The sequence below is a fragment of the Castanea sativa genome, chromosome 2, assembly GCF_040712315.1.
Source record: "Castanea sativa cultivar Marrone di Chiusa Pesio chromosome 2, ASM4071231v1".
Taxonomy (NCBI): Eukaryota; Viridiplantae; Streptophyta; class Magnoliopsida; order Fagales; family Fagaceae; genus Castanea; species Castanea sativa.
Window position 1 is genome coordinate 45,102,221 of NC_134014.1, and position 20,767 is coordinate 45,122,987.

The 20,767-nt window shown below is 40.2% G+C and overlaps 1 protein-coding gene across 5 annotated transcripts in view; it reads right to left on the reverse strand.

The window, feature by feature from the left end:
* Positions 1–20,767, reverse strand: part of LOC142624080 (mitogen-activated protein kinase kinase kinase 5-like) — a 40,503-nt gene that overhangs the window by 17,303 nt on the left and 2,433 nt on the right. For 3 of the 5 annotated variants that reach the window (XM_075797581.1, XM_075797582.1, XM_075797580.1), the window contains 3 exons: positions 668–730; positions 412–572; positions 161–236 (listed from right to left, as the gene is read on the reverse strand). In XM_075797581.1, the coding sequence (XP_075653696.1) occupies positions 161–236; positions 412–572; positions 668–706 (276 nt within the window). In that variant the 5' untranslated portion in view covers positions 707–730. The remainder of the gene's footprint in view (positions 1–160; positions 237–411; positions 573–667; positions 731–20,767) is intronic. The other 2 variants (XM_075797583.1, XM_075797584.1) reach the window with 1 other exon arrangement.

Genomic DNA, 20,767 nt, shown 5'->3' on the forward strand with positions numbered 1-20,767 from the left:
ACGAGGGACTGTTAAGTACAGGAAGAAGAAGAAAATGAAAAAAAATACCATCTACTAAATGAATAAGGAAGAACAACTACATCAAAAGAGAAATCATTATGCAAGATAAAAATCTAAGCACAAGATGATACAATAATAAAGAAGAAGAAAACGAACTCACACATTTAGCCGTCCCAAAATCAGCAAGCCTGACAACTCCAGATGAATCAATGAGCAAATTAGCCCCTTTGATGTCCCTATCGACACATGAAAATAAATAAATCCAAACGTCATGTTAAGCAAATTATCCCCAAGACTACTTCCATGCTGAAGAGATGCATAAAAATTTCACGTACTTATAATAAGTGTTAAATTCTAATTTGCAACACTAAGTAGATTGTTTCAACAAATCAAATCAAACGTGAATTTCACCTGTGAACTATATTTTTGCTATGCAAGTAATCCAACCCAGAGAGAATATGGGTAGTAAACCAGCGAACATCAGATTCTGGTATGGCTCCATTATCCTCAGTATATTTTTTGATTGAACCTCCAGGAACATACTCCAGATATATACGAAACCAGCTATCAACCTGCATGCATAACATTAATTTCAAACATTGCTGCAAGGATACTACAGTAAACAATGTTGAGAACGTCTAAACATGCAAACTGGGAGAATATTCACTATTTTGCTACCATAATATTGCACAATATTTGGATGCATCAGCTCGCTGAGAAGTTTGATTTCCTGAAACCAATAAGGGGTAATAGAGGCATGAGGCAAGAAATCCAAATAAATAATTATAAAGACAACTTACAAACAGAAAGAACCATGAGAATTATAACGACAATTTACCAAAACAATAATAATAATAATAATAAATATTTATTTATTTATGTAAATTCTATAGCTCAACATCTAAGAACACATGTCATACTTACTCCTGACACACACAGAACAAAGATCAAACCAAACTACATTAAAAAAATCACTGGCCAAACATTAACCAATTACTAAGATACTTTTACCTTCTAATGAATTACATAAGTTAGAATCATTCTGGATAATTACTTTCAAGAGATAAAAGTTTCCCTTACCATAATGCCACTCTAGAGGTGATGCAGGAGGCAATGGGAAGACAGTTTTGTTTTATTTAATTTATTTTTAAGTGTCAAGGGCAATTTTGTAATTTTCTAAATTCTGGATTTTTAGGGTGTGCTAACCGTCCATTAAGTCCTCTTTTGGGTTTTATTTAAGTTTGGTTATTTAGTTGGGCCTGGTAGTAAAAGCCTAAAGAGTCTAAGTTCATGTCTTATTAGGGTTTTAAGGAATCCTATTTTGAGTCTTCTATTTAAAGAATTGTAATGCATTCTATTAAAGGAGATTAAGGCCCTGTTTGGTACACCATTTTAAACACATATTTTCAGTTTTTAAACAACGTTGCACGTATTTTCACATACTTATTCACCCATGCATATTTCCAAAAAAAACTGAAAATTGTTACTTAAACACATGTACCAAACGAACCCTAAATATTTTCAGACTTAAGAGCTATGAAGCTTTTTTACGATTAGTGTGATGCAAAATTCGCCGAGGTGCAAAGACAAACCTAGGAGGGGGCTCCTGGGTCCCCAAAGGGGCCCGGGCCCCTTGGGCCTATGAAAAAAAAATAATAGGTATTTTTAAAGCTTGGATTTGGTCGAACCACATCAAAATATTGTTGTCTTGTTTGGTTGTTTTTTTTAAAAAAATTTTATTGTTTGTGTAATGCCCTTCCACAAGCCCCATATCATAACAAGAACAAACAACTTCTTAGTGAAAATGGATGACCATTGATTTTTGTTATAGCCTTATCGGAAGAGTTCCTAAGGATGGAAAGTTAACAAACAGACATACACCACTACCAGTAAAATTAAATATATAACTATAAAACAAGACATAAAATGTGTGGTCCATTGAGGCATTGTATATTGACAGTTGCAATATAATGAATGAATGAAGTGCTTGGTTTTGTTTTCAAGAAAAAATGTGTGGTCCATTAATAGGCCTATGCAAACTTGCGCCTACTAGGTCAACCATAACCAATGTTCACATGTTCAGGTTCCAACTATTCATTGCATACATGTCTGGCATAGTTTACCCACTGACAGCTTTGTGCTATTGAGGAAATGGATGTGCTAATGGTTTCCCTATTATAAGGTCCAAGATATGGGATGCAAGCTAAACCTTTTTTTTTTCACACATATATAATGAGCAAAAAAAATCTCCCCAAGATATGTTTGCAAAGAATTCCCTAAGATATGAACAAAAGTAAACACTTTGCTGCAGCTATTAACCCATGTTGGTTAGCAGAAAATTACCGTATTTACAAATCAAGACAATTCAGACCATGAACTTTAATCCTTACTATAAGATTTCCTTCAATAAACCAAGACAAAAGCTTCAGCGAGGGATTGGTACAGCAGGTTGACGCCTAATTCCATCGGCACTTTTAAGGAATTAGGTGCACAGTTTGTATCGCACTTCATTGGAAGTCACCGACGCAAGAGGTCTATTGCATGTATACTGGGAATTAAACAACGAGAAGGTGAGACATTAAGGTCTTATATAGCCCGCTTTAACAAGGAATCCCTCTCGATAGACGAGGCAGACGACAAGACACTTGTGGCAGCGTTCATGAACGGGTTACAAGAGGGTAAGTTCTTGTTCTCTCTATGCAAGAACGACCCAAAGACTATGTCCGACGTATACTACAGGGCGACGAAGTATATGAACGCGGAGGATGCCTTGCGGCCGAGGGTGACGACTACAAACCCGTAAAAAGGGAGAGACGGGGGAAGATACGAAACCCGATAATGGACAAAATAGGGGAGAACCGGAGAGGACGAGATGATCGACGACCCTAGCCGCCTACGGGAAGGTACACGAACTTCACTCCCCGAATACGCCCATCGACCAGTATTGATGCATTAAAGACGAGGAAAACTTGGCCTTCCCCGGAAAAGGCGAAGGGAGATCCCAACAGGAGACCAAGGGATAAATCCGCGATTTCATCAAGACCACGGCCATGACACCGCGATTGCTACGACACCGAAACGGCAAATAGAAGCCCTCATTAGGCGAGGGAGGTTACAAAGGTTCGTCACCAAAGAGAGGCGAACCCGCCACAAAATCAAGCCCCTCGGCAAGATAATGATCGCCCTGGGCAACCAATAAGAGACATAAGGATGATTGTAGGAGGCACGCGAGGGCCGGATCTTCCAAGAAAGCCGAAAGGCATACTTCAGAACGATCCAGAAGGTCCATGCTGCAAGTCCTGCGCTTGGAAGGTCACGGATTGGAAATCCCCACATTGAATTCTCGGAAGTAGACGCCCAGCGCCTTCACCATCCCCACGACGACGCTTTGGTCGTCACCATACGGGCGGGAGACTACAACATACAGGAGTTCTCGTAGACAACGGTAGTTCGAGACATCCTTTACTATCCTGCTTTTTCAACGGATGCGAATTGAAAGGGAGCGACTAATTCGGTTAATGCCCCAGCTCCATTGGCTTTGGAGGGGCGAGAGTACATCCACTTGGCACTGTCACTTTAGCGGTAACCGTTGGAGACTACCCACGAGCGGGTCACCGGAACATAACATTTCTGGTAGTCGATTGCTCGTCGGCCTACAATGCCATCATAGGACGTCCAACCCTTAACTCATGGAAAGCCGTAACCTCGACATACCATTTGATGATAAAATTCCCTACTGATCATGGAATTGGAGAATTGAGAGGAGATCAGGAATCCGCACGGGAATGTTACGTGGCCATGATGGAGATGGACAATCACATTCAAGCCATGAACATAGAAGAACGTCGGGTGGCGGCGAGAGCCCGTCGAGAGGCTCGAAGACGTACATCTCGATGAAGCCTACCGGAGCGAACAACAAAGGTCGGAACATCGGCCGACCCGGCGGTACGCCGAAGCTCGCAACTTTCTTGAAAGAAAACAAAGATGTGTTTGCATGGAGCCACGAAGACATGCGAGAATCGACCGTCGGTCATGGTGCACAAAGGTTGAACGTATCGCCATCTTTCCGCCCGTCCGGCAGAAGAAAAGAACCTTTGCCCAAGAAAGAGACCAAGCAATAGCGGAAGAAGTCCGCAAGCCGCAAGAAACGCGGATTTATCGGGGAAGTGTATTACCCCGATTGGTTGGCGAACGTCGTAATGGTCAAAAAGAACAACGGGAAATGGAGGATGTGCGTTGACTTCACGGACTTGAACAAAGCATGCCCCAAAGATAGCTACCCCCCCGCGGGTCGACGTCCTGGTGGATTCTACGGCCAAGCATCGGTTGCTAAGCTTCATGGATGCGTTCTCGGGTATAACAGATCCGAATGGATGAGGCGATCAAGAAGAAGACTTCGTTCGTAACAAGCCAAGGCCTTTTTTGCTACAAGGTCATGCCCTTCGCCTGAAAACGCCGGCGCTACCTATCGAGGCTCATGAACAAGATGTTTGCGCGCAGATTGGAAGGAACGTCAGGGTGTATGTCGACGACATGCTAGTCAAAAGCCAAGAAGAAGAAGCTCATGCGGAGGATCTCAAGGAAACATTCGATACTCTTCGCTCCTACAACATGAAGCTCAACCCAAGCAAGTGTGCCTTTGGAGTGACGGCGGGAAAGTTCTTGGGATACATGGTATCCCAAAGAGGGATCGAGGCCAACCCGGACAAGATTCAGGCCATTATGGGGATGGCCCCTCCTAAAAATATCAAGGAAGTACAAAGCCTCGATGGTAGGATCGCCGCGCTCGGGGTTTGTGTCGAAGGAGACGAGATGTCTACCCTTTTCGAACATTGAAAAAGTCCTTTGAATGGATGATGCCGAGTGTCCAACAAGCATTCGAAGATTTAAAGGCCTACCTCTCTTCCCCACCATTGCTAAGCCCCTCGCAACCGGGAGAAGAACGTTCCTCTATCGGCCGTTTCCCCGGCAGCGTCGATGCGGCCCTAATTAGAGAAGACGATAAGGTCCGGCGACCCGTGTACTATGCGAGCAAGGCATTGCACGGCGCAGAAGAGATATCCCCCTATGGAGAAACTTGCCTTTGCTTTGGTTACGGCGGCCCGTAAGCTCAAGCCATATTTTCAAGCCCATCTGATAGTCGTCCTAAGCGACAAGCCTTTGCGACGGGCAATGGGCAGGCCCCGCCGAGCTGCCGGACGGATGGCGGCGTGGTCCGTAGAGCTAAGTGAATTTGATATACAATATCGCCCCCGCGTCGCCATCAAGGGACAAGCGGTGGCTGACTTCATTGCTGAGTTCACCAACGCGGAAGGCGAAGAGGAAAAGACTCCCCAATGGGGCATTTTCACTGACGGATCATCCAACAAGAAGGCTGGCGGGGTAGGGGTCGTGCTTAACTCTCCGGCTGGGAGCAAGCAAAAAAGAGGGTGGACGGACTGCAAGCCAAAATAATCCAAATTCCAAGAGGAGAAAACGAACATGCCGACCGACTTTCCAAAGCCGCATCTGCGGAAACTATGACCCCCATCGACAAGGTACTTTCTTTCATTCAGTCCTCACCATTAATTGACGTTGTACGCATACGGAAATTGGTTCCGAAAACAATTGGACCACGCCCTTGATCTCCTACCTAAAAGATGGCACGTTGCACGATGAAAAGGAGGCCGCCGGGAAGTTGAAGGTCGGTACCTGGGTTTGTCTTGATAAAGGACGTTCTCTACAAAAAGGGGCTTTTCTCGACCATATCTAAGGTGCGTAGGCCCCGAAGAAGCGAGACTATGTGATGAGAGAAGTACACGAGGGGATATGCGGCAACCACTGCGGATCACGGTCGTTGGTACAAAGGCGTCCGGGCCGGGTACTATTGGCCAACAATGCAAAATGACGCCCGTGTTTATGTGAGAGCTTGCGACAAGTGTCAAAGGTTCAGCAACATCATTCGGCAACCGGCGGAAGAATTGACCCCATGGCCCCTTGTGGCCATTCGCCCAATGGGGGTTGGACATCATGGGACCATTCCCGATGGCAGGCGCTGAAGTTCCTCGTCGTCGGCATCGATTACTTCACCAAATGGGTTGAAGCCGAAGCCCTAGCCACAATTGCGAAAAGAACATAAGGGGTTTTGTATGGAGAAACATTGTTTGCAGGTATGGGATTCAAGAGTCTTAATCTCGGACAACGGTAAACAATTTGACAACGACTCCTTCCGAGCCTTACGTTCGAGTTAGGAATCAAGAACCATTATTCTTCCCCGGCCCATCCTCGAAGCAAATGGACAAGTAGAAGTCACCAACCGATCCTTGCTTCGAATCATCAAGACTCGGCTCGAGGGGCAAAGGGCATATGGGCACGAGATGCTACCCGGCGTGTTGTGGGCATACGAACGACAGTGCGAACCCCTACGGAGAAACCCCTTTCCACTCGGTGACATATGGAAATGAAGCGGTCATTCCACCGAGATAGGACTCACAAGTTATAGGGTGGCCAATCACGACGAGGGAAGAAATGATCAAGAGCTTCGTTTACAACCGGATCTAATTGACGAAGTAAGGGCGGTGGCCGAGCGAGAGACTCGCACGATACCGGGACCTCGTAAGCAAGCACTACAACTCCCGAGTCAAGCCAGAGACTTCAAAGTCGAGATCTTGTTTTAAGGAAAGTAATGGGCGCGGCCGAGAGATCCCACACAAGGAAAGCTTGGCCCGAGCGGGAGGGACCCTACAAGATCGTATCATGGCGAAGAAAGGGCACCTATCACCTAGAGACTCTTGACGGGCGAAGCGCGACACCCATGGAACGCCGAGCACCTCGTAAAATACTACCGGTAGAAGATAGCAAGCGAGCGTTACTCCTCTAACCGGTTTACGATCCTTAATTAAGTGCATTATTTATTATAAATTGTCTAAGATATTTTAAGCCCAAAGGGCTGAAAACTTATCTTTCCTATTTTTGAACAAAATTTTACTTATGCATTCATCATAATAAGAGGAGGTTCATTCAGAAACGACTAGTGAATTTTTTGTCTTGAAGAAAACAACAAGTCCTCTACATCTAAATCCACAAAGTGGACGACATGCTTATAAGTCCACAAAGTGGACGACCTACATCTAAGTCCACAAAGTGGACGGCCTACATCTAAGTCCACAAAGTGGACGGCCTACATCTAAATCCACAAAGTGGACGACATGCTTATAAGTCCACAAAGTGGACGACCTACGTCTAAGTCTACAAAGTGGACGGCCTACGTCTAAGTCCACAAAGTGAACGGCCTACATCTAAGTCCACAAAGTGGACGACATGCTTATAAGTCCACAAAGTAGACGACCTACATCCAAGTCCACAAAGTGGACGACCTGCTTATAAGTCCACAAAGTGGACGGTCTGCCTCTAAGTCCACAAGGTGGACGATCTACATCTAAGTCCACAAAGTGGACGGCGTCGTAAATAAGTCCACAAAGTGGACAATCTTACACCTAAAATCCACAAAGTGGACGATCCCAATCTAAAGACAACAAGGTGGACGACCTCATTGCTATAAGGCCTTACCACCAAGCGCATAAGATGTACAAGGGCAATAAAATGCTGATGTGTTCCCTCTTGAGCTCGTCACCTTGCCATGATGCAACAAGGTGACGGCATCATGTTCAAAATGACGGCGTTATGTTCAAAGTGACGGCGTTATGTTCATAATAACGGTGTTATGTTCAAAGTTAGCTGACGCCGTTAGGAAACTCCCCATGTAAGTGACGGAATGATAAAAACGACCCTGTTTTTATGAAAAAGAAGCTGACGCCGTCATCAATTCAAAAAATTGGATTGAATAAAAATACCGTCACCCTTAAGCTGACGAGTTCATCACGGACAATTTTGACTTCATAAAAAAAAACACACATGCTTGAAGCATAAAATGGCATTAAAATTAAAATAGGCAATGTCTTTACAAAAGATAAAAAAGTAATATATAGAAAGATAAATAAATATTATTTAAATATAAAGAATCATCTCATGAGAGGGCGTCGAGTGTTGTCCATCATCTTCAACATTGAAAGGTGGGCACAAGAGAGAGAAGGGTCGACGCATTTGGGTCGCCATTGTGAGGATTTGGAGTCGGGGTGACGGAGTGATCCGCATGGGCTTTATGAGCGGGGCAACCCGGTATCGTCTCTCGATTATTGTCGTCGGCATCTCCATGGACGACGTCGCTGCGGGGGTTGACGGGATGGACTCATCCATTGAAATCCTTGACGGATCCAAGTCGGATAGACGGATTTTACTTGCTTCAAGCGGTCCTCGAACCCATCACCGTAGTAGGCGGCGCAAGCGTCTATAAAGGCCGACGAATCTTTGAACTCCGATCACGGCGTCGTTCTAGCCGTCTCCACTGGACTAGGATGGATCTCAACTCCTTCTCCGCCGTCACCTTGGCCTCCGTTTCCATCTCCCGTCTGCGGGTCTCCTCCGTCGGCTTTTCCTTATAGTCCTCGACTCCGTGCCCAAGATTTTGTTCGCCTCCTTGCTGCGCCCGACCGTCGGCTAGGTACTTGACGCTCGTTCGGACGGGTGATCACCCCTTCCTTGGCGAGCACCCAGCTTGGTGCCTTCATGTACGAACCATAGCTGAAAAGAAAAAAAGGGGCGAGGACAACGTCGGGGCATAAAAAGTTGGACGGGCATCAAAATAGAAAGCGAGACTCACCCTAGTAAGGTCAAAAAGGCCGACGCCTTTATCTCGTCAATGGTACGCTCGGCACAAAGGTCCATTTCCTCATCCTTCAAAATGGACTCCGTCACCTCTACCGGCGTAATCTTTGTGGGTCGAAGGCGACGAGCGGACCCACAGGGAGACGGGGCACGACGAGGTCATAGGCCCTTACCCGCCCCGTGAACGGGCACAGGGAGGCGACGGCCTTCGTGAAGACTTATCCCCGGGGGTTGGGGCAGCTTTCTTCCCATGACGGTCTTCTCTACCGTCGGGCTTCCTCTTGGCCGCGACCTTCCCGACGGGCCACGTGGGCGACGGTGGGGTTGACTCGTCCCCGACCTTCTCCCGCTTTGTCTCTTCTTGGCCGCGCGGCGGCGCTCGAATCCGTTGTTTAGCTGACTCCATTTCTGCGAAGTATAAGGGTTAGAAAGAGACAACGTCAGGATAAAGGCAAGAAGGTAAAAGGCACTTACGACGACGTGAATAAGCGTTCAATTTGCAAGCTTCCTCCGTCGGTTCAGGACCTCCACAATACAAGTGAAGAGTATCTATCGTGATTAGATCCCGACACTTCCTCTCGTCCAATGGAATGGCCGTCACTCGACGAATGAAATCCTCCTGCTCCTCGGTAATACGTGGACGGTTATTAGCTGCAATGAAAAGTGACGGGTTAGGATAGCAAAAGAGTAGACGAGGCAAGAAGAGTCGATGGGATTAACCTGAATCTCTAACGTAAGCCCATGTGTTATCAAAACCATTGGGCATAGATTCCCACTCCTCTTGACGACATACCCAATTTGTCCCTTCTACAAAGAAGTATCTGCCCTTCCACTTCCTATTGGAGTCGGGCATATCTGACACTAACTTCAACTCCTTATCCCTCACTGCAAAATGGTACACTCCTTTGGACGAGGAAATGTGCGAGGACGATAACACCAAAAGAACTCGTCCAAGGTCGGTGACGGTTCCCACCAACTTAGACTACCCACAAGACCTCGGCACCAATGAAGGTTCGCCAAGCATTGGGGGCAATGCGGGCGACGAAATCCCTAGAAAGTTAGCCGGCTGACGGTGTAATGCCGTCGGCGGCAATCTCGGCCTGCCGCGAACATGGCATCATACATGCCGACGTCCGCGGTTCGTCTGATAGCACCTCTCACCTCCTCGGGCGGACGGATGGGAATGTCGTCGGGTATTTGGTAACGGGACCGCAAAGTTTTGAAAACATTCTCCGACATCGTCGGGGAGAAAATTGTTGACGGACCAGCTCGGAGGGTAAGATGAAGGGACGGTCATCACCGGAGAGGATCCCGAGGTGCTCGAGGCTTCCTCGTCACCGTCACTCTCACCCCGTCACGCAACTTTCCTTCCACGAACCCCTTGGGCTTCGTCGGCTACCCCTTCTTCATCAAGTACACCTCACTTCCTCTAGAACTCTCTACTTCACCGTCGAAGGAGTTGACGAGTCTCTTTCGACGACCGGGATAGGCCACCTCCGCGGGCTCACGACTCGATGGAAAAACTTTGTCGTAACCCGCTCCGTCGCGGATTGACGATGGATCACTCGGCGTCTCCCTAGACATCGACTACCTACAAATGACCTACGAAATGACGGGTTTTTCTAAGATCCTAGGCGGACGACTTCACTAAAGGGCGTCACTAGAAAAGGTAAAAAGGTAAAGTAAAGAAAACTTACGTGTAGGAGGACGGTCTCAAGAAGGTGACGGTTGCACGATCGACGGTATGGTAAAGGCGCGATGACGAATTTTTCTCTCAGATGAACAAGGCAAAAAAAGTGGAAAAAAGGTAAATAGTGAGATATATATAGGAGAGAGGAGGCGCGAAAGACGAAGCGACACACTCGTCCGGACGCGGAGCCAATGCGCTTGTGACATGTGTCCCACCATTTAATGAACATGGCACAAACCACCATGCAAACACCATTTCCCCGAGTGACACCAACTCCATGACCCGTCGCCCATGGGCGACGGGATAATGGAGTGGGGGCGGCGATAGTGACGTTATTACAAGGTGACGACACATGAAGAAGGTGACGGAAGTTCACTTACATATTGAATGCACGTCAAGAAGCCGACGACAATACGGTTGTCCGAGTCAACTACGTCATTAACACCTCTTTAGCCTTCATAGCCATGCCCGCTTACGCAGCAACGTTAGGGTGACGGATCACGTGGACGAGTCGGGGGTGACGACCTTGAGCGTAAGGTCCGGGCTGATGTCCTTGGGCGACGGACCACGTTGGCGTACGTAAGCCGACGACGGTATAGGAGTTACGCGTGGGCTGACGACCTTGGCAGGTGAAGGCTGAAGGAATAATCCAACTTTCATTTTTAGCCTATCTGGACCTCTGCTTATGTGAATATAAGGAAAGTCCTTGCGCTACGCGTTCGACTTAGTTAAGGTGATTCCTATAAGGAAATGGCTCAATACAATAGGCAAAGATCCGCGAATTACTCTTTTAAAAAGGAAAGTACATCTTCACCTGGGCGCAAATTTCGGCCACACACCACTATATATACCCCAAGACCCTCATGACCCAAAGGTACGCACAATTACCTCAACTCTGGCACTCTAGGGTTGTTTAAAAGATTCTAACTTGATCGTCAGAGGGTCTTTGGCCGGCACCACACCGGTGCTCTCTGTCGATCACCTACTTTTTTCCTTCGCAGGTATTGCTTCAAATCGGGAGAGTACTAGCAGCTTACTGTTGATCTTTTAGGTTTCATCATGAAGTAAAATTACTCACACACAAAAGAAGAAAGAGATGGAAGTACCTTTCAATTTGAAATCAGGACAATGCATTTGCACCGTCTCCCACATTTGCGCCCCTATAGTCGGCACCATTTGCAAATCAACCTGCAGACAGAACCTGACGATACTGTTGTCCAACTTTTCAAGTCTGCGGCGGTATAAGAATTTGAGATAGAATTTCCACCACCGGATTTTCAAGAAATTGCGGACCAGGTTCTCACCCATTTTCATTTGTTCGATCAAGCCCCATGTTTCTTCCCCTTCTGGGCGATCAAATTGTTTTACATATATCATTATAGGCGCCAAACGATCTAACGTGGATTTGAGGCGTGTAAGAATGGGTTCGAAGTTCTTGGCTTTGTATAACACATCCCTAACTGTGTCATGTAAATCCGCAAAGCTCGCTCCAAGTGCTGCCCCAAGAGCAGCCTCTCCAACCACTGCTGCTGCCATAAATTATTCTGTATCCAATATATTTGGAAATTCAATTAAGAAACAAAACCACTCTACCCAATTATGCCAAATTTTTTTGAATTTTTCTTTTTTTTCCTTTTTAAGATGAATTTGCTTAAATCGCTGTGAGGGTTGGGGAAGAGCCGGCATTCGAGTATCCAAAAGAGGGAGTTTCACACACGTACACTACACTTAGGTTAGAGTAGAAATTCTATCTCGTAAAAAAAAAAAAAAAAAGATGAATTTGATTTTTATTCAAATAAAAAAAAAGGTGCAAGTGCAACACGGTAAAAGTAAACTAGCAGTGAAATGAACTCCTATAAATGAAAAGGTGCAAGGCAAAATTATTCTCTCTCCAGACCAGAAAAATTCACAAATTCAAAATTTCACATACCCTGATCAACCCAAAATTTCACACTTAGATCGGAGCTGAAACTTGACGGAATCTTGATGCTGAAGTTCACACCCAGCGCGAGATAGAGTCACAGTCGGAGGGAGAGAATGAGGTTTGGAAATAAAATAAAAAAATATCTTTATTTGATGTAATGAAGATACACTGTTTACTGAAAGACTTCATTATTGGAAGTTGAAAGTTGAAACACAACACAAGAGCTAATTAAGTCAAGAGTCAAGACTCAGAAGTCTGAACTTTGAACTTTGAACTTTGAACTGAACGAGTGGGTTAGGCCTTCTACAACGGGATAGAAGCTTCTCTTAAAAATAGTCATTTTTTAAGTAATTATAGTCGCAACCCGGATATATTTAATTATTTTAAAATAAAATGTAATATATAATTTAATTTTAAAAAATATTCATAAAATTATATATTAAGACTAAAATAGTGTTTTCTCATCAGTGAATTTCATTTTAAATATATTTAACTATTAATTAAGAATTTTTTTTATATAACTATTTACGAAACCAACAAAGGGCAAGGGTCTTTTTTTTTTTTTTAAGTAATGAATTTTTTGTTCCCTACAAATAAAAAATATATATTTTATATTAAGATTATTTTCATCTATTCATATTATGAGCCAATTTGCTAGTGATAGAATATAGTGTGGATTAAAATTGTCCAATTATGACATTTAGAAAGAATGAGAAAAATAGTTTTTTCCCACCATTAATAAATTTCATCTTCTAGCATCTTATTTTAATGTTATCTTTAATTCCAAACTAATCTATCTCTTTTGAAATATACAAAGTATAATTATGATTTCTCTTCTTGAATACATTACTTATCTCAATACATCCATAAAAATACATCGAATCAAAACATACCTATATGGAGATGCTTTGCAAAAAAACAAAATGTCTCACCAATCATCGTTTTGCAAAATGTCATATCAATCATTGCTTAACAATGATTAATTTGATTGATTAGGAAAATAACTTTTTATTTATAATCTATTAAGATTATTTTCTCTACAGAAACTGCAAATTTGTCCACTCAAAAAGATTATAGAATAAACAATTATTAGCAAAATCTCATAATTAAGTTTCTATGTGCATCATTATAATAATTAATAATAATAATAACAACAACAACAATAACAAAAAAAATATTGAAAATACAATTGTGAAAGCTAAAATATGTCACTCATTCAATTATTTCCATTTGATTAACCTTTGCTTTTATCTAAATAAGTGGCACTGTAGAGTATTTCTAATACAATTATTAAAAGTACGTTTTCTACAAAAACTACAGTTTTGTTCACACAAAATGATTTAAAAATAAACAAAACTTAATAAAGTCTCATAATTTAACATCTATATGAATCACTAAAAAAAAAAGAATTTTTTTTTATCAGGAATTGGAATGCCAAAGTACCTAAATATGCATAAAAGTCGATACAAATTTGCCAGAAAGAAAAAACAAATGTGACGTGACAATTAAATCAACAATAACAAAAATAACCATTATGGGGGAAAAAGTGGTTGAAACAATAAATAAATAAAAAAGCATCAAAAGAGACAAAATTGGAGAGAAAGAGAGAGATATGACCTTTTTTGCAATGAACAACTTGGAAGGAATAGGGGAGAGAGAGGTGGAAATGAAGAAAAAAAATTTATTAGAAAATCAAGTTGGAAGAGTAAAAGCAGATGAAAGGTTCAAAAAAGTGAAACCATAGAATTTATGAAGATGAAATGTTGGAAGGGTGGAAGTAAATGAAAAGTTCAAAAAAGTGAAATCATAAAATTTATGAAGATATAAAGGAGAAAATTTAAAAATTTATAAAGGAAATCAAATGAAAATTTTAAGAAACCAATGATTGGAGAAGATGAAAAATTAAACTAAGAAGACAATGATTGAAAAAGATGAAAGGTTAAACAAAGTAAAAATTGCAAAAAATTAAAAAAGACTACTAATGACATAACACAAAAAGAGCTTTTGTAAATTTTATTTTAAAGAGATATGTATAGACATTGTTTTTTATTTTAGATTCTTCATTGGTTTTATTGCTTAGTTATAACATCTAAATTAATGTAGATGAATGTGTAAAGGCAAAGTTATATATAGAGGGCGTTTGGATAGTCCAAACATGCGTCCACGTCCAAGTTTTGTTTTTTTGTTTTTTAACGCGTGTTTGTTACTGTTCATTGGCCATGAACAGTGATTTTAGGCCAATGAACAGTAGCTTTTGGAATGAACAGTGTTTTTTAACTATTTAAAAATTATTTTGCTACAGTGTTTTCAGTTTTCAGTTTTCAGCAATAAGTTCTATCCAAACGGACCCATAAAGTTAAAATCGCTCAAGATAAATGTGTAAAGTCAATTTATATATATATTGTCAACAAAATTTAGGAATAAAAATTAAACAAGAAAAAGAATGATTACGTAATCAATGACATGGCAGATGAGGTGGAATATGAGCATAGCAACAATAAATGCTACGCTTCAACTTTTGGATATATATATATATATATATATATATATATATATATATATATATTAAAATTTGACAGTGTTTAGATTTTATTCCCTAAAATTTAATAATTTGAATTTTACCTCTGAAATTTTGGAGCGATTGGATTTTACACTGTGACGTTTCAAAATTTGGATTTTACCCCTTAACTTTTAGGAGTAATTGAATTTTACACCGTGACGTTTCAAAATTTGGATTTTACACTTAAATTTTAAGGGTGTTTGAATTTTACTCCCTAAAGTTTGGAGGTGTTTAGAGTTTACACTTTGACGTTTCATAATTTGGGAATATAAAATCCAAATATGTTCAAATTTTAGGGGATTAAATCTAAATTTTGAAATGTTAGAGTCTAAAATCCAAACAACCCCAAAATTCAGTGGGGTAAAATTCAAATTCTAAAATTTTAGAGTGTAAAATCCAAACCCCCTCAATTTTTAGGAGTGTAATATGTAATTTACCATTTTTTTAAAGAAAAAGGAACCAAATACTTGTATATTTGATTAATTTTTCCTTATATAAATGCAGGAGTGTCCAAGACACCCAACAACCTGACCCACCTAACTGAACCCAAATTGTCTGCCGCCCAAACTGATTACTTCAGCAGTTGGCAGAGGGTCTTCGGCCTCAGAAATCGACACAAGAGGGTTGGTTGGTGAGTTTTCTCCTCCAAATCCCAAGCCACTCGACCTGACCGTGAAAATCACCAAATCTGGCAATATCTAAGTGTTTTTTAATGACAACTTAGTGGAGATCTACCAGATCCAACGAGATCTTCACTAGATATGAATATGGTGGAGATCTGAAACTTCCCAACTTGAATTGGTTGGGTTTAATTTTAGTGTAGGCATAAACCCGACTCGAATTGACTCATAGACACCCCTAGATAAAAATGGTTATTTCACACCCAAATTATCAAAGTTTGGTGGCTTAAATTTGTTTTTTCCAGTTTTACCCCTCTCTCTTTTTTAATGTATTTGATTCTTTCAAATACGAACTTTGTAGGAGTTCTTTTTAGGTCAAACTATTACTTTAGAGGTAAGCATATTGGGAAGTGTGAAGCTGTTTGAAAGAATGAAGAAGGATAAAACAATTCGTTGTTATCAAATGCCAAAATAAGTGAGAAAAATAGGAGTGAAAAAAAGTAATTCAACATTTTCAATGTATTAAAGTAAAGAATGAGTGAGAAAAAGTTCACAATTTTTAGAATGAGCTATAAGAATTTTATAGAATAGTTATTAAGAAACTTAAATCATACAAAATCTAATAATAAGAAAATTTGAATATATTGACATCACAAAAAACACACACACACACACAAAAATATGTGAAGTTTTACAATTTTCTTCTACTAAAGAATATAAAACAAAAATGGCCAGATGAGAGATAACGTGAGAATTAAAAATGTTGAGATGAGAGTAATAAAGTGAGAAAGAGTCCAAAATATAAGAGAGAGAGAGAGAGAGAGAGAGAGCGCAATGGATGATACATGCTACCACTATGAGTTGAGTTATTGAGGAGAATTGAGGGGTGTCCACAAATCAGGTCAATCCGGGTTTGGGCTTAACCCGGGACCGACCCAATCTTGTTGGGTGGTTGAACAGAGGACCCACCACCAACCGTGAAAATTCACGAGTCGAGTCGGATCAGGCTCAGGTGGACAGCGGTTAGATCCAACTTCGACCGAAAAACAAAAATCAAAACCAAACTTGAAACAAATTCCACAAATCTGAAAGAATAAATCTACACTAAAGAACAAATCTACAAACCCAAATACCAGTAGCCCACAAATTTGAAAAACACAAACAGAGATAAGAGAACTGATGGTCGATCTAAACATGTAATAGACTGAAACAAAGAAATAAAGAGACAAAATGACTGAAAATCAAACCCAAGAAAGATAATTTCAGATCGGCAATGGTACGATTGTGCAATGGAGGAGAATCACAGATCGAGGAGAGAGATAATTTCAGATCGGCAATGGTGTGATGGAGGAGAATCGCAAATCGAGGAGGATCGTAGATCGGTGGAGGTTCAAAGATCTAAAGATCGGTGGAGCTTGTTGGTTGTTGAGAGATTAGGAGACTGAAAGAGTGAGAGAGACTGAGTGAACTCACAGAAATGAATGGGTGAACTGAGATACGTTAGGTGCAGCGTTATATATCATGGTTGGGTCGGGTGGATCGGGTTTTGGAAGAGAAGACCCGCCACTCGACCCATCAAAATCAGTTTAAGATGGCAGGGACCCATCGCCAACCGCCAGGTCGTCAGGTCGGACGGCGGACAGTTTGGGTCTGGTCTGTTTGGCCGGTAGGGTCGGGTCTACGGTTTTGTTGGACACCCCAATGTCATTGAGGAAAACTTATAATCGTAGTATCTCTCTTGGTAATATTTTTTTGGAAAAATAAAATTATGAATTATTTTTTATAGAATGGGTTGAATGATTTAGGAATCTAAATGATTTAGAGGTTTTTATTTTATTTTATTTTTTTGTTTTTGAATGAATGTTTTGTTGAATGTTTTGTTGTTGGTTGACCTAATCTTGTTATTATTTATGGCATGTTTGGATGAAGGGGGGAAGGAGGAGGAGTGGAGGGGAGTAGAATAGAGTTGACTAAAAATAAGCTAATTTTGTGTTGAATCTACTCTATTCCCCCTCAATCCAAACGGACCATTAGGCTATGTTTGTTGTTATTTGGGCTAATTTGTATTGTTGTTATTGGGGCTTTTAATTTTTTTTAAGGGTTTAAGGATTATGTTTGGTGAGACAAGGTTGTTTTTGTCATTAATGCTAGGAACATAACGAAATGTCATAACAATTTTACAATATTCAAAAAATTTAAATTAGAGATTGTGATGACCCACATGTGGATTGACATGCTAATTTAAGAATGTTGTAAAATTGTTATGATATTTTGTTATATCCATAACATTACTTTTATTTTTGTTAAATCCAAATTATTGGGATTCTCAAGTAGTGTAATCAATTATTTTTTTAAAGACAGTCAAAATTGGTTAATTATAAAATAATTATTTATATGAATTTCTTTTGACAAATATATATATATATATATATATAGAGAGAGAGAGAGAGAGAGAGAGAGAGAGAGAGAGAGAGAGAGAGAGAGATGCCTTCATAGAATCCTGATCTTTGTATCACAAGCATAGCAAGTTTTGTTAACTCTCTAAATTTTTATGATGGTGTTTCTTTATTGTATGATTTTATTGTGATTTTTTTTTTTTTGGATTTGTGTGTATTCTAAAGATATATATTAAATGACAAAATAAATGAAAACATTATAAACAGAATGTAAATAACTAAAATTTCTTCTCAAAAAAATGTAAATAATGAATTCTTCAATAATAATAATAATAGGGATAATTACAGTAAACCCACATGTGGTTAGACCCGTTTTCACTTTGTCTACCCGTGGTTCAATTATTTACACTTTGTCCACCTGAGGTGTCTTCCGTTAGGAATATGTTACCCACATCTCCCTTTGTCGTTAAAAAAACACATTTTTAGAGAAAAAAACATAACAAAGATAAAAAAAAGTTAGAGTTTTTTATTGCTTAAGAACTTCTTTGTGAACAAAACACAAATCAACAGTATTGCTATTCTCTTGTCCAATGGGTTATTCAAACATGTATTGGTTTGAATATGTACTCTAATTTGTTTCTTTGCCTAAAAAGCAATCTCCTTTTTATCAAAGGCTGCCAAACATTTCACAAAGTGCCAAACAAAACTTAACTCTCTCTCTCTAAGCTTCTGCGGCGCAGCCATGGCTTCTCTCTCAACAGCAATCTCACACTCTTCTTCGCACATCGCATTGGCTCACAACACAAAGCCGAAGAAGATCCACCAATCGCAATGCCGCACTCTTCCTCTTCCTCACCGGTCACCTATTTGCCGGACACTTCACTTTTCCTTCATTATTTTTTTCGGTTAGTTTCTCGAGAAAGTTGAAGGAATCAATATATAAATCTGTCTTTGTTTTTTCTCACTTCTCTGTTTCTTTTGGCTTGAATTTCTGGCTTTCTTAGTGCTGATCACGATCATGATCTGGGTTGAGGAGCTGCAAGGAGAGCCGTCGGATTCGCAGAGTTGTGGGGTCGTCGGATTCGGTTTCGTCAAGTTACTTATTCAGGTGTTTTGCTACTGTGGCTGGGATTTAGAGTGGGTTTGAAGTTGGAATTGGGGGTGGTCTTTGGTTGTGCAGAAAAGGACTGAGAATTAGGGGAGGCACAAGTAGCACCTAGGGTCGCCACCACACCACCAAACCCATGGCTGATCCACCACAATCCAAACCGATGGCTGGATTTCTCATTACCTTATTCTTTGTTTGCTGATTGCTTATCTCTATCTCACTCTCTTTTGTTAATAAAGTTGCTGGTTGTTTTGAGATTGTTGGTCTTCTTGTAAAAATTGGTTCACAATTTTGAGTTGTTATGAGATTGTTGATATTGATATAGATTAAAAGTGATTTCATTGAGCCTTTGATCTGTGTGCTATTCCTGTATTTTGTTCTCAAAGAAGTTCTTAAGCAATAAAAAAACCATAACTTTTTTTATCTTTGTTTTGTTTGTTTTTCTCTAAAAATGTGTTTTTCTAACGGCAAAGGAAGAGGTGGGTAACAGATTCCTAACGGAAGGCACCTCATGTAGGCAAATTATAAATGATTGAACCACAGGTAGGCAAAGTGAAAACGGACCTAACTATAGGTGAGTTTACTATAATTATAATAATAATAATAATAATAATAATAATTAATAAATTATAATTATTATTATTAACAAAGTCAAATTATGCCTTTTGAATTTGGCATTTGCAATACCGAATTATACAAGCATAATTCTTCCCTCTCCCTCTTATTTTAACTTCACACCTACTATATAGTGATAATAAACTTGCATCATAACAATATTTAGCCAAATGACTCACTTTCCTAGTCTCGTTTTTCATATTTGTATATTCGATTAAAATATATAATTGTCCTATCTTAGGCCCCGTGAGGTTGGGGTGATTTTAGATGGATGGAAAAGGGAAAGATAAAATGAAATCTTTAGTTATGTGGTTAGGAGAGAAAAGAGAAGAGATTTAACAAACCCAAATGTTTTCTTCCCGAACCCACTAAAACACAATCTCTCCAAAATAAAGAGAAAAGTAGAGAGAAAAGTAGGCTTCAAACTAAATTACGTAGTTGTCCTTATTAAGGTTCATTAGGTTCATCACTCATCATTGAGAAGTTCTTTGATTAAGGAAAAAAAGTATATAACAAAATTAATAATGGGAAGAATAGTGTAATTGTGACAAGGAGAACATAAAATTAAAAATGGGCCCACCTTTGTGTTCTTTTACAATAAATGGAATTCAATTTTCCTATATCACAACATTTTTTAAATTCAAATAAAGTTCATATTTCTCACAACATTTCAACTTAGAGAACGAATCCCATATTTGTAATTTAAAACAATGATTTAAAAAAGCACACAATATTAAATCCCTAATAATACCATTCTTTTACTAATGTTTTTTTCCCTCAATTTGGATCTTTCACAATTTCAAATTCTAAGTTTTGCTATAAACTCAACCTTTTAAATAATTAGAAAATTATATAAAGAAATTTGAATTCTATGTAATTTTATAAAAGTAATCAAGGCATTGAGAAAGTGCACAATTCTTCTAATTCTAGTATATTGCTCTATTTCTAACACTTGTACATTAATTTATTTTCTCAATTTATTTTGGGCAATCAATTTAAATTACAATTTCAGACATGATGTACTTAGATTAATCTCTTGAATTGTTTCTAATCTTGTCTTCAAGAGGAGCCGAAGAAGAAAGGAGTTAATTATAACATCAGGGAAAGGAGAAGGAAGAATTTGCACATCATATATTTTTATTATAAAAACT